The sequence below is a fragment of the Bubalus kerabau genome, chromosome 5 (assembly GCF_029407905.1).
Source record: "Bubalus kerabau isolate K-KA32 ecotype Philippines breed swamp buffalo chromosome 5, PCC_UOA_SB_1v2, whole genome shotgun sequence".
In the NCBI taxonomy this organism is placed as follows: domain Eukaryota; kingdom Metazoa; phylum Chordata; class Mammalia; order Artiodactyla; family Bovidae; genus Bubalus; species Bubalus kerabau.
In genome coordinates this window covers 105,895,871-105,918,449 of record NC_073628.1, presented here as the reverse complement: position 1 = coordinate 105,918,449, position 22,579 = coordinate 105,895,871, and the positions used below count along the sequence as shown (strand labels likewise).

The following is a 22,579-nucleotide window of genomic DNA, read 5'->3' as shown; positions in this document are numbered from 1 at the left end:
CGCGGGAGCTTGCGGGTCTGCGTGAAGCTGCGGCGGCGTTTCCCCTGGGTGGGCACTTTGCATCCGCTCCCTAAGTCTAGTCCCGCCTCGGCTCCCCAAGCCTGGGCAGCCTTGCTAGGCTGCCTGGGCGGGGCGAGAGCACAGGCGCAAGCGCCGGAGCGGCCAGGAGGCGTAGACAGACCGGGTGCGCGCGCCCGCGCGCACGTAGCCCCGCGTGCGGTCCCAATCTACCTGGCTCTCCGCCTGTCCCGCTCAGCTCTTGCGGCTCCACCTTGTCCAGTCTGGCTATGGGCGCGGGCTCGGTGCCGGCGCGCTACCTCGTGTACTTCCAATACTTGGGAACGGACTTTAAGTACGTCCTCTGAGCCTCCTACCCGTGCCCATGAGCCCCTCGTGGAGCCCGACGCCGCGGGGAGCACCCAAGCTCGAGCCGGAAAGTAGCCGAGGACTGGCGCGCGAGGGGATGGCAGAGGCTGAGTTTAGGGTCCTCACCTCCGGCCTCGGGCCCCGGCAGCCAGGGCTGGAACGGCCGCCTTTGATCACAGTGGGCGGGGCGGGCGGGGCCCCGGGCGAAGCAACCTCCGCGCTCTAACTTCCACCTTCCCTGCCCGCAGCGGGGTCGCGGCCGTCAGGGGCGTCCAGCGCGCCGTCGGAGTCCAGAACTACCTAGAGGTGAGCTCCAGGCCCGTGCCCGGGAGGAAGGAGGGCGACCCCGGGGAGAGGCAGATGGGAGCCCGGCCCATCTGTATCTTATACACCCCTAGGAGGCCGCAGAGCGGCTGAACTCGGTGGTGCCGGTAAAGTTCACCATTTCCAGCCGCACGGATGCTGGGGTCCACGCCCTAAGTAACGCGGCGCACCTGGACATCCAGCGCCGCTCAGATCTGCCACCCTTCTCCCCTGAGGTCCTGACGGAAGCCCTCAACACCCACCTGAAGCACCCTGCAATCAGGTGAGCACCGCTCTCCTGGGATCATACACTATGGTAGAGGCGGGGGAGGTGAGGACAGAACTCCTTGAGGTGATGGGGGAGATGCCAAGGTGTCACATCGCTGCGGCAGGGGGTCATTCCTGGTCTTGCTCCCACAGGGTGCTACAGGCCTTCCGTGTACCCAGCCACTTCCATGCCCGCCATGCAGCCATATCCAGGACCTACCTGTACCGCCTAGCTACCGGCTGCCCCAGGCCTGACAGGCTGCCTGTATTTGAACGAAACCGGTGCTGGGCACTTCAGGCAGAGTGAGTGGTTTGAGTGAGCAGGGGCTTGCCAGGCCTGCCTGGCCAGCCATTCGCTCCTGACCACTCACTTGGCTCCCCGCAGCTGCTTGGATGTGGCTGCCATGCAGGAAGCCGCCCAGCACCTCCTGGGGACACATGACTTCAGTGCCTTCCAGTCCGCTGGCAGCCCAGCCTCCAGCCCGGTGCGCACCTTGCGCCGGGCCTCTGTGTCCCCCGACCCCACCAGCCCCTTTGTCCTCCCCGAGGAAAGCAGGTGAGAAGAGCAGCCCGCACTCCGGTCTGGAGGCTGCAAAGGCTAGATTTAGCTCCAGAACCTTCCCTAGCGCTGCACTTGGGGCTCCCTGGGTACCCACCCATCCAGCTTCTGGGGAGAAGAGGGTGCCTGTCAGCCATGGTGTGGGCCTCTGGACCCATGAGCCTTGGTCCAGAAGGCAGAGCTCACCAACTCAGACGAATCCTGGTGGTCAAGGACAGGGTTCTCCTCGGGGAGAAACACCAGGCTAGTGGTTCTGGTCTAGGCTGACAAGGGTTGTTTCTACTGCCCCCCACCTCACCCCACCCTCACTGTCCCAGGGCCTCCAGCCATCCAGCAGCTACTGGATTCCAGAGCCTTCCCAGTTAGGCCCAGCCTCCAGCTCCTGCTGAAGAGCCCAGGGCTGCCTTCCAGTTGCCTCTGAGCTCACACCAGGACCTCAGCCCCAACAGCTCTGCAGTCACCTCACAAGCACCAGTCATCTGGCTTTAGTCTCCCTTTCACTGGGCTCAATTACAGTAAAGCGGGAGGGGGGTAGCATTTGGACCCCAGGGTGGGAAGCCATAGGTCACACTGTGAGGCGTCTGTGTCCCCAGGCAGTTGCAGTTCTGGAGCCTGGAGTTTGAGAGCCAGTCCTTCCTGTACAAACAGGTGGGCTCCATCCTGGGGTCTTCCCTGGGGGCGGGGCCTGGGGCTTGAGCAGCTGCAGCAGTGTTTGCTTTGGGTCACAGGTGCGGAGAATGACTGCTGTGCTTGTAGCCGTGGGGCTGGGGGCTTTGATGCCTGCTCAGGTGAAAGCCATTCTGGACAGCCGGGACCCCCTGGGGAAACACCAGAGCCGAGTGGCCCCTGCCCATGGCTTGTTCTTGAAGTCGGTGCTCTACGAAGGCCTTGGTAAGAGGAAGTGACCTGAGGAGGTCCCTGCTTGTACCCTGACTGGCTGACCCTGCCCAAGGTTGAGCCTTCACCAGGAGAAGGGTGCTTGGTGGCAGTGCCATACCCCAGGAAAGCCCAAAGGCAGGTAGCCTGGAGTGGGTGCCACAGCCCCTCAGCCAAGCCCCGTCCTGACCTGGCCCTAGGTGGTGGGGGTGGGGAGGGAAGCTGAGAGGATCCAGTCGGCAGCACTGGGTGGAGGGACTTGAACTCTGGGGCAAAGGCAGGGGCTCTGCAGTTCCATGGAAGGCTCTCGCCTGGCCCTTGCAGAGACCTTCTTGCCCCCAGGATGACCTGGGGTCTGTCCATAGGTCCCACCTCCATGCAGCCTCCTCGCAGGCCCTCAGAGACCCAGTACAGAAGTCACAGGTAACCCTCTGCTGCTCCGCTGCTTGACCCTGCCCTGCACCGTGCAGCGACCACAGCAAGCCTGCCACAAGTCCCCACCTCCCTGGGCGCCTGCCCAGGTGGGTTGCCAGAGTGGTGGTGCAGGAGACAGGTGGAAGCATCAGAAAGGGAGACGCCCAGACAGCCTGTGGTGGTTTTTATTGGAGATCAACACCCCAAGAGCCCCCACCCATCTCCTGGGAGGCCAGGAGTAGAAATAAAAGGTGAAAAGCCTCCCAGATCCGTTTCTTTGGCCAAAAGCAGCCACTCGAGCAGGTACATGGCCCTGTGTTCTCTACACAGATGAGCGGTGGGATCTACACCCAAGGACACGGGGAAGACGGGGGGCATAGACGGTCCTGGAGCACAAGCCAGGTCCCTCTATTGTCCACGGGGCTTCAGCTGGCCTGGGGCAGGCCCTTCTTGAGCAGAGATGTGAGGTAGCTTCCTAGCTCCTCGTCCTGCAGCCACAGGCAAGAAGGGCTGTTGGTCTGTTCCCCTGACCTGCCTGCCCCGGGTGATAGGGAGACCCAACCAGTCCTGCCCTCACCTGGTAGGTCCAGGAGACCAGTAGCACCTTGGTGCCTGGGTCCTCGGAGTGGGCAGCGGCCTGGACTAAGATGGACTCCACGGTCACGGAGCCGTCAGGAAGGTGCTGCACGCAGTGGTCCTTGAGGACACTGCAGGGAATCCCAGTGAGGCCCAGCCTGGCACCCCCACGTGTGCCCTGCACCCATGGGGAAGGGCGGCCAGGACGCCTACCTCTTCAGGTGGCTGTACACGCGCATGGCCATCTCCTGCTCCTTGCGTGTGTCGTGCAGGTGTACACGGCAGGTGAAGCGCAGCTGATGCTCGGCCAGGCCCAACTCCTTGAGGGCCTGCTCTGAGGACACGAGCCGGAAGTTCTATGGGGCAAGAGTGGGTCAGAGCCGGCAGGGACAGCCCCCCAAGCCCCACGGCGATTGCAGCACTCACACTGTCCTTCATGATCAGGGTGCCGTGCAAGAGCCGAGGCTTCTTGGCGTCAGGGAGCAGCCCTGTGGGGATGGGGCACTGGTCGGCACTGTGAATGGGGCCACCTGCCCAGCAGCCGCCCTGCCCTCCAACCCCCACCGCAGCTGGCCTTGCCGCTCACCCTGTGCCATCTCCCGCTTCAGCAGCCCCAGTGAGATGCCCACAGGGATGCTGGGGCTTGTGGGCAGCGTCACCGTCTCGCCGTTGGCCGGCATGTAGCAGTTGACCCCTGGCCGGGAGATGGAGAGAGCCTCAGTCCAGGCTGGAGGGCCCTGCCTGCACCAGACCCCACCACTCCCCTACCCTTGCCTGGACTGCCTACGGAATTCCTGCTCAATCTTCTGCTTCAGAAACTCCATCTTCTTGGCCTCGCCGTGCACCAGCAGCACATTCTCTGGCTCCGCCTGGCCCACCAGCTGCATGATGCCCTTGGCATCCGCGTGGGCACTGAAGGACATGTACTCCACCTGCATCTTGACCTCCAGCTGTAACATCGCAGTATGTGGGCCGTCAGCACAGGTGGTGGTTCCGAGGGCCTCCACCCACCCAAGTGGGATCCACAGGGCTGGTAGAGAGAGGTGAGGACTCACCACCTGCCGCCCCTCCATCTCCAGCTTGCGCTGCCCACTGAGGATCTTGTGACCCACGGTGCCCTGCACGCAGTAGCCAGGCATGATGACCTGTGGGAGGGAGGGATAGATGAGTGGCTCCCCTGCACCTCCTGCCTCGGGGCTTCCTCCTGGGACATTCCCCCCACCCACCCTTCTGCCCACCTGAACCTGAACCCTTGATGGAGGGCCCTCCCCTTCAGGGCCCACTGCAGACCCTGGAGAAGCAGGCTCAGTGGTCTCAGCACAAGCCCACCCAGGCCTGACCCCCATGACGGTGCTCAGGAAGCCAGGGGCTTTCCTGCCTGGTGCAGATGGTCCAAGACACAGTGAGAGTCAGCCTGGGTCAGACCCCAGGCACCAGCATGCCCAGCCTGCTCCTCCTAATGGCAGCAAGCCCCCAGCCAGGGCAGCCCCTGCCCCCAAGGAGCCAGCCCTGGGGCCCAGACCCCTCACCATGTTCTTCTCGTTCCCTGCCCACTTCCGGAAGATCTGTAGTGACTGGCCAGCATGCAGCATCCCTGGGGTTGCAAACACGACCTTCGGGGCAAATGTGGGGACAGTCAGGGCAGCAGATGCTCCCCCGCCCTCAGAGCCTTCTGCCCTCCCATCTTCCCAGCACAGAGGCACGCTGCACCCTGCAAGCGAGCCTGAGCCTGGTGGAACTCCCTGCCCCCCCAGCTGCACTGGGGCACACCATGGGTCCTGGGCTGTCAGCAAATGCCCGGTCAAAGGCCTTGATGTGCTTGAACTCGAACATGTTCCTCTGTACAAAGGTCTTCCGTATCTTCTGGTTGGTCCAGGGGATGAAGAGTTTGTAGTAGTGATTGGCCTTCTCTGTCAGGCCCGTGGAGAAGTAAATGGGGGCTTTTAGGTCCATGCGCTCCCTGCAGCCAGAACAGGGCATGGTGGGGAGACTGTGGAGCAGGGCCAGCCAGTGGCGCCCATGTGCCCTCAGCCTGGGTCAAATCCAGTGCCAGGAAGGGTGTTCCCCCACCCACAGCTAGCAGCACAGGGCTTAAAACAACCATCTTGGGCTGCACCTACCAGAAGGTCTCCAGCAGGATGCAGAGCTCCTGAGCACGGCCCAGCGCAAACACAGGGATCAGCACCTGTGGGGTGGGGCTGTGAGGCCAGCTTGGGCAGGAACCCCTGGCCATGCTGTACCCCTCCAATTGTGTCAAGCCCAAACCACACGGGCAGGCAGTCACTCCCTATGGCTGCCTTCTCAGAAGACCAGCCCTGCTGGCAGCTCTGGGGGCTGGAGGCCCTGTGACAATTGTGTGTAGCTCCTATTCTGTCCCAGCAAAACTTACCAATGGTCAGCAGACACTCTGGCCAGCCCTTCATTGGGGTCTGAGGTATAAGGGGTGAATAAGCCCTGGCTGAAGGGTCTTCCCAGGGCTGAGCAAACCCTCCTCCCTCTGTGCCCAGAACACACAACATCCCTACCCTGACCACATGCCGGAAAGCCACAAGACCTGTGCAGCATGGCCGGGGGACATGGGGCAAATCCCACCTGGGGCCCCTGCGCCCTCACCAGCTACCTTCCCACCGCGCTCCACGGTCTCATGGACCTTCTTCAGGAAGTCTCGTTCCCTGCAGCGCTTGGAGTCACGGATGGTGGTGGCGTAGGTGGACTCTGTGATGAGTAGGTTGGGGCGGCACTTATCAATCCAGGCGGCTCTAGAACACAGGTGGGTGTGGCCAGAGGGAGACAGTCCACACGGTAGCTAGGCTGTACACGGCCACGGCCTCCTGTACCCTCTGGTGGGCAGCCTGCCTTCTCTGCACAGGCCCAGGCCACAACGCTTGAAGGGAGATAGGAGGATACCCGGGGGACAGTGATACAGACCACTCAGGTACCCGACACACCCCGCTGAGAGTCACTATACCCTTGCAGGGACCTCCATGAATGAAACAAATGCACAGGCCTGCTTACCCCAAATGCCGGTCTGGGGTCATGTTGTAGTCCCCCTGGCAAAGAATATGGTGATGAGGAGGGGCCTCCTCCCTCTCCTCAACCAGGCAGCCCTTCCTGTGCCCCAAGTTTCCACTGACCGTGTACACCACAGACTCTGAGCCCACTTTAATCTGGAACATGGCCGCCCCCAGCACATGGCCCGCATAGTAAGCCTTGATTTCCAGCTCATCGTCCACCTGCAGAGAAGAGGGCTGACCTCAGGTCTGTGGGCTGCACCGGTCAGAGGGCTGGGAGGTGGAGTCTGGGACATCATTCCAGCCTTTCACTATGCCAGTTTTTTTCCATATGCAACATCCAGTTCTGGTCAGAAGCAACCGGACACAGGAAATGGGACAATAGGGAAGGAAAGTGGAGAAACAACAGTCTACAGAAGCAGACTCAGGGCACCTGGGGTTTTCAAGCACAGGCTTTAAAAGGATTGTTTTTAACACATTCAGAGAAAGGAAGAATTAAGAATATTAGCAAAAGACTAGAAACTATTAAATACAGTGGAAATCTTAAAATGAGAAACTATAACCCAAATTAAGAATTCAATAGAGCCATACTACCCAAAGCAATCTATATAGTCAGTGCAATCCCTATCAAAATACTGAGGCTTTCCCGGTGGCTCAGTGGTAAAAAATCTGCCTGCCAATGCAGGAAATGCAAGAGACGCAGGTTTGATCCCTGGGTCGGGAAGATCCCTGGGAGGAGGAAATGGCAACTCACTCCAGTATTCTTGCCTGGAGAATCCCATGGACACAGGAGCCTGGTGGGCTGCAGTCCATAGGATCACACAGAGTTGGATATGACTGAGCAGCTGAGTACATAGAACATCAACATAACCATTTTTCACAGAACAAGAACAAATTTTTCACAGAACAAGAAGAAATAATTTTAAAATTTGTGTGGAAACACAAAAGACCCTAAAAAGCCAAAAGAATCTTGACAAAGAACATAGCTGAAGGAATCACACTCCTCAATTTTAGACTATGCTGAAAAGCTACAGTCATCAAATCTACATGGTAAATGGAGAGAAAAATGAAGAAAAACACAACTGGAGTTATCAGGCTCCCTGACTTCAGACTACTACAAAGCTACAGTAATCAAAGCAATCTGATACTGGCACAAAAACAGAAATATAGATAAATGGAGCAGGATAGAAAGTCTAGAACCACACACTTATGGTCAATTAATCTACGACAAAGGAGGCAAGACCATACAATGGAGAAAAGAGAGTCTAATAAATGGTGCTGTAAACACTGGACAGATACATGTAAAAGAATAAAATTAAAACTTTAACACCATATACAAAAATAAAACAGATTAAAGGCCTAAATGTTAAAGAGCAGACACCATAAAACCCTTAGAAGAAAACATAGACAGGATACTCTCCAGCATAAATAGCAGCAGTATCTTTTTGGATCCGTCTCCTAGAGTAATGGAAATAACAAAAGTAAACAAATGGGACCTAAATTAAACTCAGAAGCTTTTGCATAGCAAAGGAAACCATAAACAAAACAAAAAGACAACCTACGGAATGGGAGAAAATATTTGCTTATGATGCAACAGACAAGGTATTAATCTCCAAAATACACAAACAGCTCATACAGCTCAATTATCAGAAAAACAACTCAGGACTTCCCTGGTTATCCAGTGGTTAAGAATCTGCCTGCTACTGCAGGGGACGTGAGTTCAATCCCTGGTCCAAGAAGATTCCACTCGCTGCAGGGCAACTAAGCCCATGCACTACAACTCCTGAGCCCATGTGCCACAACTACTGAAGCTCTTGTGCCCTCGAGCCCGTGCTTCGCAACAAGAGAAGCCACTGCAATAAGAAGCAACACACTGCAACTAGATAGTAGTCCCTGCTCACCACAACTAGAGAAAAGTCTATGCACAGCAACAAAGACCAGTGCAGCCAAAAACAAAAATTATTAAAAAAAAAAAAAAAAAAAAAAAAACTCCAAAATCCAAAAATGGGCAGAAGATCTAAAGACATTTCTCCAAAGAAGACATACAGCTGGCCAACATGCTCGTGAAAAGATACTTATCACTGCTAATTAACATAGAATTGCAACTTAAGACTACAATAAGGTACCACTTTACAAAAAAGTCTACAAATAATAAATGCTACAGAGGGTGTGGAGAAAAGGGAACCCTCCTATACTGTTGGTGGGAATGTAAATTGGTGCAGCCACTATAGAGAATGGTATGGAGGTTCCTCAAAAAGCCAGAATTAAGAGTTGCCATATGATCCAGCAATCCTACTCCTGGGCATACATCCAGAGAAAACAGTAATTCGAAAAGATAACATGCACCCAAATGTTGACTGTTTACTATTTACAATAGCCAGGATATGGAATCAACCTAAATGCCCCTCAACAGATGAATGGATAAAGATGTGGTATACACAGACACATAGGACTACTACTCATTTAAAAAATGAAATTTTGCCATTTATAGCAACATGGATGGACTTGGAAGGCATTATGCTAAGTGAGATAAATCAGATGGAAAGACAAATACTGTATTGTATCACTTAATGTTTGTGTGATATATAAAAAATACAACTAGTGAATGTAACAAAAATGAAATAAGACTCACAGACATAGAGAACAAACTACTAGTAGGAAGAGGGAAGAGAGAAAAGGTGAGAAGCATGGGGGATTAAGAGGTACAGGCTCTTATGCATCAAATATGTTACAAGGATACATTGTACAGCGCAGAGAAGAACACCAGTATTTTACAATAACTATACATGAAGTGTAGCCTTTACCGATCTCCTAAAGGAAATCAGTCCTGAATATTCACTGGAAGGACTGATGCTGAAGCTGAAACTCCAATACTTTGGCCACCTGATGGGAAGAACTGCCTCATTGGAAAAGACCCTGATGCTGGGAAAGACTGAAGGCAGCAGGAGAAGAGGATGACAGAGGATGAGATGGTTGGATGGCATCACCGACTCAATGGACATGACTTTAAGCAAGCTCCAGGAGTTGGTGATGGACAGGGAAGCCTGGCATGCTGCAGTCCATGGGGTCGCAGAGAGTTGGACACGACTGAGCAACTGAACTGAACTGACTGATACATGAAGTATAGCCTTTACAAACCATGAGTCACTATACTGCATTCCTGCAACATGTAATATTGTAAGTCAATTATATTTCAACTTTAAAAAGAAAATTCAACAGATGAATTTAACAGCACATTATATACAACCAAGAAAAGAATTAATGAAATAAAATAAACAGAAAAGGCTATCCAGCATGAAATATAGACATGAGGACAATGGAGGGTCTGGAGGAGAAAGATCTCCATTCAGCCTGGAGGGAGCTGGGGGCAGCTCCAGGGCCTCACACCTGAGCAGGAAGGGAACAGGTGGAGCCAGCACAGCCACCTGCCAGTCTGCAGGAAAGGACAGAATCCCACAAGCCGCCCGAGAGGATTCTCCTACAAATAGCAGATGGAAGACATGAGTCCTGGTAGTACCTGCTGCCCTAGAATTCTGAACCTAAGGGAGAAAGTCTTTAATGATAAAGGCGAAATAAACCCATCTGCAGACAAATGAAGTTGAGAACATTCATCACCAGCAGATCCATACTGATGCTCTTCATTGCAAATACAAAGTGAAGAACATGGGAAGGAGCAGGGACACAGCTAGGGTAATGCAGATGGTACCTGGCAAATGGTGAGGGCCTTGGGGCCTCATAGGCTGACAGAATTAAAATCCTGCTATGTGGAAACAAGAGCTGGTGAGTAGGAGAGGGCTAAGTGAATTTAAGATGCTCTGAGATGCTTTCATTGTCCAGGAAAGAGGCAAAAGTTCCAAGTACCTAAGAGCTGAGTTGTCATGGATGTGTTTTGTAATCTCTGCCACAAAAAGAATTACAAAAGAACATATAATTACTTACAAAATAAGAGGACAAATGGAGTTTTAAAGACTCAGTCCGGAAAAAGACAATAAAGGAAATAAAACATAGAACAGGATGGACAAACTGGAAGTAAACGGAAAAAGAGACACCTAAATCCCAAATTATTACACGTGGAGTACACACCTCTCCTACAGGACAGGCCATCAGGTTGCATTAAACCCAAGCCGTGGAAAAGAGTCACACTTAAAATATGATGCAGAGGGACTTCCCTAGTGGTCCAGTGGTTAAGACTCTGCACTTCCACTGCAAGGGGAGCAGGTCTGATCCTTGGTCAAGAAACTAAGATCCCACATGCTACACAGTGCAGCCAAAAAACAAAAATAAAATATGCGGCCGAAAGGATAAAAGTACTAAGAAGGGCAAGGATTCAAGGTGTGGGAGAGGTGAGCTTTCGCCAGAAAGGTAGACTCAAAGATAAAGCATTATTGAGGATACACAGAATGATTCAACTCGACAAAGGGTTCAACCTGAAAAATAAGATGACCCCAAATGTCAGACTCATGAAAACAAGCAAAACCTAGACTCTTGAGAAAAAAAAGACAAATCCATAATCCTTGTTATAAATTTTACATTTGATGTCACTCGCCTGCCTCAAGTCTTACCCCTCCACCCTGAGTCAGTCTGCTGCAGTGAGCCCACACTCTGGTCTCTGACCCACCCGGCCTGCTCCTATGTACTCAGATGGCACAGTGGCCCTCTTTGGCCTCTTCCATGCACTCAGGCAGAGCCAGGGAGTGGCAGGGGCCCTGCTCAGTGCTGGATCTGAGCTGGGCCCCACGCTCACCTTCTGCCTCCAAGGGTCCCTGGGATGGCAGCAGAGTGAGTTGGGGGCGGGGAGTGGGGGGCTGACCTGCACCGTCTGGTGGAGGTGAACGGCCACCACTTTCTTCATGCAGTCCTTGATCATCTGAGACGTGAAGAAGTTGGCCTCGCCCTTCTTGTCCACGGCAATCTTGCGGTAGTCCTCCAGTAGGATGGGGCAGATGGCCTGGGTGGGCTGGGTCATGTAGATCGGCCCATCGTAGCCCACCATCTCACTGAAGTAGGGGAGTGCCCCGCAGTGGTCCAGGTGGAAGTGGCTGCGGACGCAGCACCAGTCAGCTGGATGCCCCCCAACCCCCCATTCAGCAACCCTACCCCCATTCCTCTGCTCACTGAGGGCCCACTGTGTGTCAGACACGGCCCTGAACATGGAAGAGGGAGAGGGCAAAAGGGACTCAGGCCCAAGTGTCCAGTGATGCCACCAGCAGGCAGTTACTGTGGGATCAGCTTCACATTCCAGGAAGGAACAGGAAGGGGCTCAGGGCAACACGAACCAGGATGCCACTTGGGTGGGTGGTTGGGTCTGGGGTGGGGAGGGCGCCCACCTGATGATCACGCAGTCCAGAAAGTCAGTCAGTCGGCCGCTGCGGGTGATGTAGGAAAAGTCGGGGAAGCGCCTCTGTGGGGGGAGAAGCAGAAGTGTCAGGATGCCGCCCACCCAGGGTTCAGGTGACTGTCGGGCAGCCAGGGCTGTGGGGATGGCCCCTGGGTCAGGGTGCAGTTGAGCCCGACATCCACACCCTGCAGGCCCACTGAGGCCACCGACTGCTCAGAACCCCTGAGCATGTAGGGCAGAGGTCAGGCTGCTGAGCCAGTACCTGAGAGCTGAGACCCCCAGCTGTGCCCTGGCTCCAGTACAGTCTGGCCCATGCAGGTGCTCCACCTGTCGGGTGACCGTGGGGGCTGCCCTCCTACCAGTGCCCACTTGCCCCCCTGTTCCCCCTCTGTAGTCAGAGCCTGAGACTCTGAGGCCCAGGTCCCTTGGTGACAACGCCGAGGAGGAGGCTGGATGCCAGGCATCCCACCCTCCAGACTCACATCGTCGCTGAAGCCCATGTGCATCCCACAGTCCAGCATGACGTTCTTGCCCGCAATGGACACCAAAATGCAGCTTCGGCCCACATCCTGGCCAGCCCCTGTATGGGAGGACCAGTCAGAGGCACGGCCATGCCCCCCTCTCTCCCACTGCCCGGTGAGGATTTGGGGTAAAAGAAGCAGTAAGAAGACAGGACTGTTCAAGAGTGAGCGGTGAGAAAGATGCCATAGGGGAAAAGAGGCTGGAAGGAGAACCCTGCAGAAGCCCCTGGAGAGGAACCAGGTGCGAGGAGAGCGTGGGGCTGAAGTGGCCAGAGGGGAACCGGAGCCAACAGGTAGGAGAGGCGTGAGGGCACCTATGGCGGGGCGGGATGCGTGCTGTGCCCTGGTAGGCCAGGGGCTAGACCACTGCAGCGGGAGGCTGGGTGGGTTATTCTGAGAGTGCACCACAGAAGAGAGCATGTAGAGCTGCGGGGGACAACCCTGCTAGAAGACGCTGCGGATATATAGCCGTGGCAGGGGGGCAGGTTCCCGAAAACCCCTGGCACCTGTGCACAGGGACCCTGGCTGTTCCGATTCTGAGTGACCTGCTGTACCTCCTTCGCACCGCTGTACTGTTTGGGCCTTTAAACTATGCACTTATATCTGCGGCAAAAGGCAAGCTGGGGGGCGGGGGGCGACGTTGGTTTTTGTTTTTAACGCTGCGCCGGTCAAGCAAAACAAGGTCTGACTGACGTGGGGTGAACGGCTCACGGGTAAACGGAGGCTGCAGGGAAGCGGGGCTCGAGACATATGGAACAGGTGGAAGGCAGCGAGTGCGCGAAGGCAGAGGCAGGAGGAAGGTGCACTGAGCACCGGCGCCGGGAGGGGGGCCGCGCGGCGAGGAAGACACGTCCCGGGGTCCCCGGACCTCCGAACCCCCCACCAGCCTTCCTCGGGCGCTCCTCGCGCCGACCAGCACTCACCCAGGGGCGTGACCCTGATCTCGGGCATCCTGCCGGGCAAGCCAAGCGAGCGAGCGGGACCACCACGGTCCCACGAGACCCCGGGGCCCGCGATCCGGTCCCGGCCACGAGTGCCTGATTCGCGGCTACGCACTGCGCAGGCGCAATCCCAACGGCGCCAGTTTCCGGCGCGCCGGACGGAAACGCTGGCCCGCGCAACGGGCTTTCTGATTGGGCGGCCGGCAGCCAGTCCCGGGCGACGGGGCTGTGGGGCTGTGGCAGAGGTCCGGGCCGCCGGCCCCGCGGCTGCTGCGGCGGCACAGGTGAGCAGCGGAGGCGCAGGTGAGTGTGGCGCGACGGGCTCAAGGCGGCGCCGGGGAATCCTAGCTCAACCGAGCCAGCTCGCCTGGGTCTTGCCGAGGGGTCGGAGCGGGACCCCCCAGGCGTGGGAGGAGGCGGCCGAGGACCTGACTCCAGCGCTGGCCCGGACCCCGAGCCCCTGTCCCCTCCCTAGGGACTCAGCTGGAGCAGGACCCGCGCAGGACAGGGGCCCCACCCTACCCAAGTGGGTCCCAGCCTGGCGCCACCTGGAGCCCCCTTCTCAGGAGAGATTTCCAGGACTTCCCCGCTCCCACCCTCTGGGCCTGGGGTGCCCGAGGGCCGCCCTCTTTTCCTGGGGACCTTCAACTTGCCGTCAGTCTCAGGACGAGCCCTGACCTTGGGGCCATGGGCTGCCCCTGGGGGAGCCTTCGCGATTCCCTGCATCACCTCCCCGGAGCTGGCAGCCTGCCCGACGCCGCTGCGCCGCCACTGCCCTTCCTGTTGTTTCCAAGCTCTGAAAGGCTGCTGGCACCTCCCGTTGGCTGCTGGCTCAGGTTCCGGGCAGGAAGGCTAGGCCCACAGGATGGCTGGTGACCAGGAAGGTAGCCCTGAGGGCCTCAGAGGCCATCTGTTCGGTGGACAGGACACTGAGGCCCTGAGAGAGGGGAGGGTTATGCTGGAAGCCTCCCAGTGTCTTCTTCCTGAGGCCAGGCACTGCTGTCCCCCACACCTGAAGACGGGGTGAGCTCACCACCGGGCACTCCACCTAGTACCAGGCGTGTGACAAAGGCATAGGGCCTGCAGGGCCTCAGCACCCACTGGGCCCCATCAGAGGCTCCCAGCAACCTGGGTGGTGGGTAGGGCAGGGTGTGCTGGCCCATTTTCCCTAAACCTGTGGGACAAGATCTTAGGTCAGTGCATGACTTGCCCATGGTATGGAAGGGATCCACGTGTGCTCTCTTGGCTGGGCTCTCACCACAGCTCAAATGGTCTCCTCCCATGCAGGCTCTCACAAGACTTCCAGCACTGAGGGCCCAGGAACCCCTGTGCCCAAAGGGGTGAGATCTTGTCCTGGACAATGAGATGAGACACAGCCTAGTCTCCAGGGCCCATCAGAGCCACACCACATTGCAGCCCTGGGCATGCAGGGAGGCAGGGGCTGGGGTGTCCAGGAGCATCTGCTAACCTTGGGCACTTGAGTGTTTGTGGCGTGATTGTGGGAATGCCAGCAGAATCTAGAGGAGTTCTGTGGCCTGGGGCACTTCTGGAGTCCCTGGGACCGGGGGAGGGCCTATGTCCAGCCTTCCTTCTGTGTGGGACATGACATCTCCTTGCCCTCTTCCTACATTCTCACCAGGCTCCAGTTACTGTAGGGGTGGAATATCTGGTGTCTGTCCTCTGGCAAACGCTGACCCCACAGCCTCTGTTTTGGGTTTGGGGATATAGCGTCAAGCATGGAAGGGCATGACGCCCCCCCTGCTTCCACCCACAGTCTGTCTCTCCGTGGTTCTCATCCTTTTACTTGCTATGTTGGACTTCCTGTCTTTGTTAAAAACCACACACGCACACACCCACCACTAGGATGTCATCCCAGTGGGCTGGGCTGTTGGTTGCACTCACAGTGCACCCAGGTGGCTGCCTGGCTCTGCATGGGGACTCAGCAAATACTTCTCCAGTTAGTAGGAACAGACACACCCTGGAGAGACACAGTCTATAAACAAGCAAGAAAACCCGAGCACAGATGCTTTCCACAAGTGAGATGTATCAGGTTTGACAAGGCTGAGTTATGGGGGGCCATGCTGAAAGCAAAGGGTCCTGCTGTGGCCCAAGCAGAGCAAGGTGGCTTCTGGGGAGGAGGGGCTGACCTGGGGTTGGGAGTCCTCATGGGTTTTCACTGGGGAGCCATGGGATCCCAGCTGTTTCTTTCCAACTGCCTCTACTCCCCCTCCCCAAAATAATGACCCAAAGAGGAGCCTTCTCACCAGGAGACAACCCACAGCCCAACCCCCTGTGTGTTCCAGCTCCTGTTGAAAATGGATGACTTGGAGTCAGAGTTCAATCTGAAAGTCGTCCTGGTCAGTTTCAAGCAGTGTCTCAATGAGAAGGAGGAGGTGCTGCTGGAATACTACCTCGCTGGCTGGAGGGGGCTGGTCAGGTGCGCGAGGGGCTTCCCCGGCCACACGTCCCACCTGTATCCCGTCGGCCCAGTGCAGGTCGGCCATACTCACTTGCGGCCCAGGAGGTGGGAGTGGTCTCGCCCACACCCAGGCTGAGAGTGCCTGCTCTCTTCCTGCAGGTTCCTGAATAGTCTGGGCACCATCTTCTCATTCATCTCCAAGGATGTCGTGACAAAGCTGCAGATCATGGACCAGCTGCGAAGCGGCCCCCAACAGGAGCACTACAGCAGCCTGCAGGCCATGGTTGCCTACGAAGTGGGCAACCAACTGGTGGACCTGGAGCGGCGCTCACGCCACCCCAACTCAGGCTGCCGGACGGTGCTCCGGCTACACCGTGCGCTGCGCTGGCTGCAGCTCTTCCTGGAAGGTGTCCGCACAAGCCCTGAGGACGCACGCACCTCCGTACTCTGCACCGACTCCTACAACGCCTCGCTGGCCACCTACCACCCCTGGATCATCCGCCGGGCTGTCACTGTGGCTTTCTGTGCGCTGCCCACACGCAAGGTCTTCTTGGAGTCCATGAATGTTGGGTCCTCCGAACAGGCTGTGGAGATGCTAGATGAGGCCCTGCCCTTTATTGAGCGTGTCTACAACATCTCCCAGAAGCTGTACGCCGAGCACGCCCTACTGGACCTGCCATAGGGGCTGGCGGACCCAGGTGGGGTGGGCTTCCCCTGATCCAGAGGTGGGCAGGGCAGCCAGGACCCATCAGTCCCACCATGGAACTTTCTGGGCTCCCCTGTGAGCTGAGCTTGTCAGGAGCCACTCAGATTGTGCACATGGGCCACAGACGGGCTTCAACAGAGAAGGCAGTCACTGGCCATCTGCTCTGTACCCGACCTCTCCCTTGCCCAGGCATCTCATTTTTACCCTCTACCAAGTTACACCCATGTAGTTAGGCCTCTTCTGTGTGGGTGAAGTGCTGGAGGTGGGGGGCAGGAAGGATCAGTGTTCATGGAAAAGCTGCCCCTGTTTGGGGGTCAAGTCTGTGGGCTGGGGAAGTCACAGGGCCCTGGATGTAGTGTTTGCCCACCTGGGCTGTCTTGAGCCTTCTGTACCAGCTAGCTGACCCCAGAACAGGGAGAAAACCCCTGGGCAGGGGTCAGCTCTGCAGGATTTCTCCCTGCCTCTGGCCTCCTCCTCAGCTAGAGGTGCACATGTCCTTGGCTGTGATAGCAGGACCTGAAGCCCCGAGGGAAGGCCTGCTCTGCCTCCACTGCCCTGCACACACACAGCGGCCTCCTGCAGCCTCAAGTCTGCACAGCACAGTCCTGGATGAGAATCCCAGGAGCCCAGGACTCCTGGGCCAGCGCTCGCTTCTGCCTCCTCAGCGTCCACACATCCAGATGCTGTGTCCCCTCTTCCTGGCCCCATACTGCTCTGTCCCCATGTAGCTCAGGAGACCTAGAATGACAACACGGGAGGGAGCCCGGGCCACTTCACCTTGGTGAAAGGCTGACAGGTGACCACACCCAGCCTGGCCATCATCCATTGATTGGGGGTCTGGTCCCACCCACTTCCTCTTTGTGAGCCCAGGATGTCAGGTCCCAAGGGGACAGTATCCACCAAGAGCAAATGTGTGTAAGTATGAGCTTTCAGGGACCCTAGGCGCTGTAATACAGGTGATGGCTTTTCCAAAATAAACAAATTGCACTTACAGAATGAAGTACTGCGCTCCAGGACAAGGGTCCTGCCAGGCCATCAGGGCAGTGTCAACCACAGAGGCATGAGGCATGTCCTTGCCAATGTTGGGGTCCTTCCCATCTCTGTGCAAGATTGGTCCCTCAACCACTGCCAAGGTCTGAATTATCTTCGTTGGACAGGTGAGAAGACTGAGTCACAGAATCACCTGAGTGGCTGAGTTGGAAGTGCAGATCTGAGGTCAGCTACATACCCTGTAGAGAGAGGAAAATCTGCCGAACTGCAGCCAGTGGAGAGGCTGCTCTGCAGGGCCGTGGTCTGGACAGAAAGAGGACGCGTGTCAGGCAGGGTCCTCGCAGACGCTGCCTGATGGCCAGAGCTGAACAGCAGCGCCCAGCACAAGCCACCTCCTGGTCTGCTACTGCACCCTGTCCAGCTCTGGCCATACCCGTGGGGGCCAGAGCCTAGAAGGTTACTGACAAAGGCCAGAGAGTAAGGGCTGCACGTGTGCCTGTGTGCATACGTGGGTGCTGGTGTAGGCACTGTGTGTGTGTGGTGTGTGTTCTGTGTGTGCTGTGCCTCATGCGCCCTCCCCAAGGGTGTGTAGTGCGTGTGTGTGTGTGTGGTGAGCGTGCCATCCATGTGTGCCCTCCCCAAGGCCATAGTTTCAGGCAAAGACCAGGTCCCTAGACCAATTCCATGAACGTCTGCCAGGCCCCACTGCACCTTCAAGGGCATCTCTAGCCTCCCCCAGCTCCCTGGGGTGTCTGTGGCCTGGTGTCAGTGAGGCCCCCAGACCCAGACTTGGGGAGACCAGTCCCCGGGCACCCAGTGGCTAAGCAGGAGCCACCAGCCTGGGCCTCAGGTCCATTGCCACACCTGGTGCTGGCATGACTGCTGCAGCCCATTTGGTTACAGTATTTCCTCCCTTGTTTGCATGCCTCCCCACCCAGGCCCAGCTGTGAGCTCTGTCCCTGAAGGAAGGCACCTGCCCTCTGAAACCTTGTGGCCTCCGAATCTTCTAGGCCACAGACCCTCAAGGTGCACTGTTCCCAGGCAGGCTGAGGCCATGACCCCCACCTCGGGACACTCCCCACCCAGTCATGGGTGAGAGCCATGCTGACCAGCCATCCACTGTACTTTTGGTTGCAGGGCTGTGTGATACCCCCCTCAGGCTGCCCCTGGGCTTGCAGTCCACCCTGCTCCACCCCGACTATAGACAGTGCCTCCCTGGGCTGGGGGGATGGTGTGCTGCCCCACTGGCACCTCCATGACTGTCTCACATCAGCTGGAGACTCCAGGGCAACCCCTGCAGAACAGGTGGGTACCAGGGGTTTGGACACAGGTAGCAACGTCATGGGCAGTAGCTGCCTAGAGCCTGCCTGCCCAGGTCACCATCACCCAGAGGGCCTGTTGGTGCCATCAGGATAAGCCCAACGTGAGCACACCTGAGAGGCCCAGGAGGTGGGGGCGACTCCAGGGCCCCAAGGAGGCAGGTGAGCAGGCAAGCGCTTTGCTAAACAAATCCTGTGCCCCTCCCCGCCTGACTCCCCATATCTGGGGCCCCAGTCTGCCCACCCACTTGCTACTGGAAGTTCAAGTGCAAGCAATCTGTCCTGCTGCTGGAAGCTGCCGCCTGCCATGCTAGGCCTGACCTTCCTGGGCCTTGTGGCTGCACTGGGTATCAGGCCAGGGGCCCCACTGTGCCTGTCCCAGCAGCTCAGCCTGCCGGGGGACTATATTCTGGGTGGGCTTTTCCCCCTGGGCTCAGCCGATGACACCGGGCTGGGTGACAGGATGCAGCCCAATGCCACCGTGTGCACCAGGTAGGGAGGCCGGGATTGTGTGCAGGGGTGGGGCTGGGGGAGGTTGGTCAGGGGGAGAGGTGTTGGCCACCCGCAGCCCCTGTGGCCCCAGGTTGTCGGCCCCTGGCCTGCTCTGGGCACTAGCTGTGATGATGGCCGTGGAGGAGATCAACAACGCATCCACCCTGCTCCCTGGGCTGCGTCTGGGCTATGACCTCTTCGACACATGCTCGGAACCCGTGGTTGCGATGAAGCCCAGCCTGGTGTTCATGGCCAAGGCAGGCAGCCGCAGCATCGGCGCCTACTGTGACTACACACAGTACCAACCCCGCGTGCTGGCTGTCATTGGGCCCCACTCGTCCGAAGTTGCCCTGGTCACTGGCAAGTTCTTCAGCTTCTTCCTCATGCCCCAGGTGCGCCCCCTCCCCACATCCCATCCTCCCGCCCACCTCAGGAGCCCCCATGTCAGGAGCGGCCTTCGCCTGCAGGTCAGCTACGGTGCCACCACCGACCGGCTGAGCAACCGCGAGACATTCCCATCCTTCTTCCGCACGGTGCCCAGCGACCGCATGCAGGCGACAGCCATGGTGGAGCTGCTGCGGGGGCTGCACTGGAACTGGGTGGCCGCCGTGGGCAGCGACGACGAGTATGGCCGGCAGGGCCTGGGCCTCTTCTCCAGCCTGGCCAATGCCAAGGGCATCTGCATCGCTTACGAGGGCCTGATGCCGCTGCCCCGTGCTGGCGGCACGCGGCTAGGCTCCGTGCAGAGCCTGCTGCACCAGGTAAACCACAGCAGCGTGCAGGTGGTGGTGGTCTTCTCCTCCGCCCACGCCACCTACAGCCTGTTCAGCTACAGCATCCACTACAGGCTCTCGCCCAAGGTATGGGTGGCCAGCGAGGCTTGGCTGACTTCAAGCCTGGTCATGACGCTACCAGGCATGGACCGGGTGGGCACGGTGCTCGGCTTCCTGCATCAGGGTGCCGAGATGCCCGAGTTCCGGTCCTATGTGCAGACCCGCCTGGCCCGGGCTGCGGAGCCCGCCTACTGTGCCTCGCTAGAAGCAGGGCGGCTGGGTCTGGAGGAGCATGTGGTGGGGCCACGCTGCCCCCAGTGTGACCGCGCCTCCCCGGAGAACGTGACCGATGGGTTGTTATACCACCAAACTTTTGCCGCCTACGCAGCTGTGTACAGCGTGGCCCATGCACTTCACAAAGCACTGCTCTGCAACTCCTCGGGCTGCCCTGCACAGGAGCCCGTGCGGCCCTGGCAGGTGAGTTCACAGAAGCTGTGCCTCTTGGCTCGTTCCCCAATCCACTGGCACCCCTGAGGAGGAGATGGGGGATGGGGAGGGGGGGTCTGGCCAGTGGCAACTCCCTGCCCAGCCCCACCATCCCGATTCCCCCACCACCCCCCTGATCTCCCCACTGCCAGCTCCTGGACAACATGTACAACATGAGTTTCCACGCATACAACCGGACCCTGCAGTTCGACACCAGCGGAAATGTGGACCTTGCTTATGACCTGAAGCTGTGGGTCTGGCGGGACCGGATGCCCATGCTGCGCACTGTGGGCAGCTTCAACGGCAGCCTGGAGCTCCAGTTTTCCAGCATGATCTGGCACACCCCGGGAAACCAAGTGAGCACCAGTCCTGCCCGGGGAGCAGGGGCGGCCCCCAGGGCTTGGGCCAGTGTGGCCAGCCACGCAGAGCCTGAGCCCTGCCGCCCGCCAGGAGCCCGTGTCCCAGTGCTCGCGGCAGTGCAGGGAGGGCCAGGTGCGCCGCGTGAAGGGCTTCCATTCCTGCTGCTACGACTGCGTGGACTGCAAGGCAGGCAGCTACCAGCGCCACCCAGGTGAGCCCTCAGGGTCCAGCCCACACTGAGGCCCGAGTGAGGGCGGGTACCACAGGGTCAGGTCTGGGGCAGAAGCAAGGCCAGGGAAGCCAGTGGTCCCCAGCATGCCCTCTCTCCTCCCTTGCCTTAGACGATGCCCTCTGCAGCAAGTGTGACCAGGACCAGTGGTCCCCAGACGGTAGTACCCGGTGCTTCCCCCGCAGGCCCAGGTTCCTGGCGTGGGGGGAGCCGGCCGTGCTTGGGCTGCTCCTGCTGCTGGGCATCGTTCTGGGTCTGGTGCTGGTGGCCCTGGGACTCTTCACCTGGCACCGGGACAGCCCACTAGTTCAGGCCGCAGGGGGGCCCCGGGCCTGCTTCGGCCTGGCCTGCCTGGGCCTGGTCTGCCTCAGCGTCCTCCTGTTCCCTGGCCAGCCCAGCACTGCCAGCTGCATGGGCCAGCAGCTGCTGCTCCACCTCCCGCTCACCGGCTGCCTGAGCACACTATTCCTGCTGGCGGCCGAGATCTTTGTGGGCTCAGAGCTGCCACCCAGCTGGACAGACTGGCTCCATAGCCGCCTGCGGGGGCCCTGGGCCTGGCTGGTAGTGCTGCTTGCCATGCTGGCAGAGGCAGCGCTCTGCTCCTGGTACCTGGCGGTCTTCCCGCCAGTGGTTATAACAAACTGGCATGCGCTGCCCACGGAGGCACTGGTGCACTGCCGTGTGAGCTCCTGGATCATGTTCGGAGTGGTGCATGCCACCAATGCCATGCTGGCCTTCCTCTGCTTCCTGGGCACCTTCCTGGTACAGAGCCGGCCTGGCCGCTACAACAGCGCCCGCGGCCTGACTTTCGCCATGCTGGCCTACTTCATCACCTGGGTCTCCTACATCCCCCTCTTTGCTAATGTACATGTGGTCTCCCACCCCGCTGTGCAGATGGGCACCATTCTCTGCTGTGTGCTGGGCATCCTGACCACCTTCCACCTGCCTAAGTGCTACCTGCTGCTGTGGCGGCCAGACCTCAACACCCCCGAGTTCTTCTTGGGAGGGGGTCCCAGCGATGCCAGAGGGCAGGGCGGCAGTGGGCACCGGGAGGAGACTCAGGGGAAAACAAGTGATCCTTGAGTCGGTGATCTCACCCCAGTGAATTCAGACCTCGTTGAGGTACCCCAAACCAAGTCTCCATGCAGCAACCTGAAGACTGTGCTTTGACTCCACTGAGACTCACAGCCCTAGATTCTGCTCATGTTGACCCCAGAGTGACCTCCAGAGTGCATAAGCAGCCTCAGCCCAATGGGATCTCATCACCTGGGGCCCCAGAGTTAGGCTCTGTCTTGTCCTGGCCGAGCCCTGGCCTACACAGGTGAGCCAGCCCCACTGTTCCGGTAAGAGGCCCATAGAGGATTCTCGGGGCTCCATGAATCCTACACTGAGCGCTCAGGGAAGACCCCAGGGACCACATGAAGGCAAAGCTGGGTGTCACTTGCCTGGCTGGGCCCAGTGGGAGGCCCCCACCCACCATCCTCTCCAAGCATCACAAGAGTGGGATATTGGGAGGTGGGTGGGGCTTTCTCAACCCCTCTGCAGGGGTGTGTACCTGACCTGGGCCCCAGCACAAGGCAGAGGCTTCCTCAGAAGGGAGGGCGCACCCAGCTTCCTTCTCTCTCTTCCTGGC

The 22,579-nt window shown here is 58.3% G+C and overlaps 4 protein-coding genes across 9 annotated transcripts; 3 read left to right on the top strand and 1 right to left on the bottom strand.

Moving 5' to 3' along the window:
- The first annotated feature begins 166 nt into the window (after positions 1-166).
- PUSL1 (pseudouridine synthase like 1) lies at positions 167-3,046 on the top strand. 2 transcript variants are annotated; one of them, XM_055582543.1, is made up of 8 exons: positions 167-352; positions 615-672; positions 765-952; positions 1,090-1,239; positions 1,322-1,492; positions 2,089-2,143; positions 2,224-2,386; positions 2,737-3,046. In XM_055582543.1, exons 1-8 carry the CDS (start codon positions 288-290, stop codon positions 2,796-2,798), a joined length of 912 nt encoding a protein of 303 aa, XP_055438518.1. In that variant the 5' UTR covers positions 167-287; the 3' UTR covers positions 2,799-3,046. The 2 variants fall into 2 exon arrangements, with proteins under 2 accessions (XP_055438518.1, XP_055438519.1); XM_055582544.1 differs by having other exon boundaries at positions 2,714-3,046.
- INTS11 (integrator complex subunit 11) lies at positions 2,953-13,308 on the bottom strand. The gene is made up of 17 exons (XM_055582541.1): positions 13,155-13,308; positions 12,193-12,290; positions 11,700-11,773; positions 11,183-11,411; positions 6,496-6,594; positions 6,377-6,411; positions 5,982-6,120; positions 5,482-5,546; positions 5,132-5,321; positions 4,891-4,974; positions 4,417-4,506; positions 4,149-4,311; positions 3,948-4,055; positions 3,788-3,849; positions 3,575-3,717; positions 3,363-3,492; positions 2,953-3,273 (listed from the first exon to the last, which is right to left on the bottom strand). The coding sequence occupies exons 1-17, from the start codon at positions 13,180-13,182 to the stop codon at positions 3,211-3,213; spliced, it is 1,800 nt and encodes a 599-aa protein (XP_055438516.1). The 5' UTR covers positions 13,183-13,308; the 3' UTR covers positions 2,953-3,210.
- Positions 13,309-13,358: 50 nt separating this feature from the next.
- CPTP (ceramide-1-phosphate transfer protein) lies at positions 13,359-16,678 on the top strand. 4 transcript variants are annotated; one of them, XM_055582548.1, is made up of 3 exons: positions 13,359-13,475; positions 15,476-15,667; positions 15,751-16,678. In XM_055582548.1, exons 2-3 carry the CDS (start codon positions 15,552-15,554, stop codon positions 16,271-16,273), a joined length of 639 nt encoding a protein of 212 aa, XP_055438523.1. In that variant the 5' UTR covers positions 13,359-13,475; positions 15,476-15,551; the 3' UTR covers positions 16,274-16,678. The 4 variants fall into 4 exon arrangements, with proteins under 4 accessions (XP_055438523.1, XP_055438521.1, XP_055438524.1 ...); XM_055582546.1 differs by having other exon boundaries at positions 13,362-13,475; positions 15,476-15,609; XM_055582549.1 differs by having other exon boundaries at positions 13,397-13,456.
- A 701-nt stretch (positions 16,679-17,379) lies between these two features.
- On the top strand, positions 17,380-22,461 carry TAS1R3 (taste 1 receptor member 3). Of its 2 annotated transcripts, XM_055582532.1 has the most exons (6): positions 18,143-19,098; positions 19,190-19,490; positions 19,566-20,348; positions 20,510-20,713; positions 20,808-20,928; positions 21,059-22,461. In XM_055582532.1, exons 1-6 carry the CDS (start codon positions 18,914-18,916, stop codon positions 22,027-22,029), a joined length of 2,565 nt encoding a protein of 854 aa, XP_055438507.1. In that variant the 5' UTR covers positions 18,143-18,913; the 3' UTR covers positions 22,030-22,461. The 2 variants fall into 2 exon arrangements, with proteins under 2 accessions (XP_055438506.1, XP_055438507.1); XM_055582531.1 differs by adding an exon at positions 17,380-17,454 and having other exon boundaries at positions 18,425-20,348.
- Positions 22,462-22,579: the final 118 nt, after the last annotated feature.

Coding starts and splice junctions, on each gene's coding strand:
- PUSL1 (XM_055582543.1), top strand. CDS start 288: ATGGGCGCGGGCTCGGTGCCGGCGCGCTACCTCGTGTACTTCCAATAC. Junction 953..1,089: donor CTGAAGCACCCTGCAATCAG/GTGAGCACCGCT, acceptor TTGCTCCCACAG/GGTGCTACAGGCCTTCCGTG. Junction 2,144..2,223: donor AGTCCTTCCTGTACAAACAG/GTGGGCTCCATC, acceptor TTTGGGTCACAG/GTGCGGAGAATGACTGCTGT.
- INTS11 (XM_055582541.1), bottom strand. CDS start 13,182: ATGCCCGAGATCAGGGTCACGCCCCTGG. Junction 11,412..11,699: donor CTGGACTGCGTGATCATCAG/GTGGGCGCCCTC, acceptor CTGCGTCCGCAG/CCACTTCCACCTGGACCACT. Junction 3,493..3,574: donor GTGTACAGCCACCTGAAGAG/GTAGGCGTCCTG, acceptor GATTCCCTGCAG/TGTCCTCAAGGACCACTGCG.
- CPTP (XM_055582546.1), top strand. CDS start 15,488: ATGGATGACTTGGAGTCAGAGTTCAATCTGAAAGTCGTCCTGGTCAGT. Junction 15,610..15,750: donor GGCTGGAGGGGGCTGGTCAG/GTGCGCGAGGGG, acceptor CTCTTCCTGCAG/GTTCCTGAATAGTCTGGGCA.
- TAS1R3 (XM_055582531.1), top strand. CDS start 19,047: ATGACACCGGGCTGGGTGACAGGATGCAGCCCAATGCCACCGTGTGCA. Junction 20,349..20,509: donor AGCCCGTGCGGCCCTGGCAG/GTGAGTTCACAG, acceptor CCCCACTGCCAG/CTCCTGGACAACATGTACAA. Junction 20,714..20,807: donor GGCACACCCCGGGAAACCAA/GTGAGCACCAGT, acceptor GCCGCCCGCCAG/GAGCCCGTGTCCCAGTGCTC.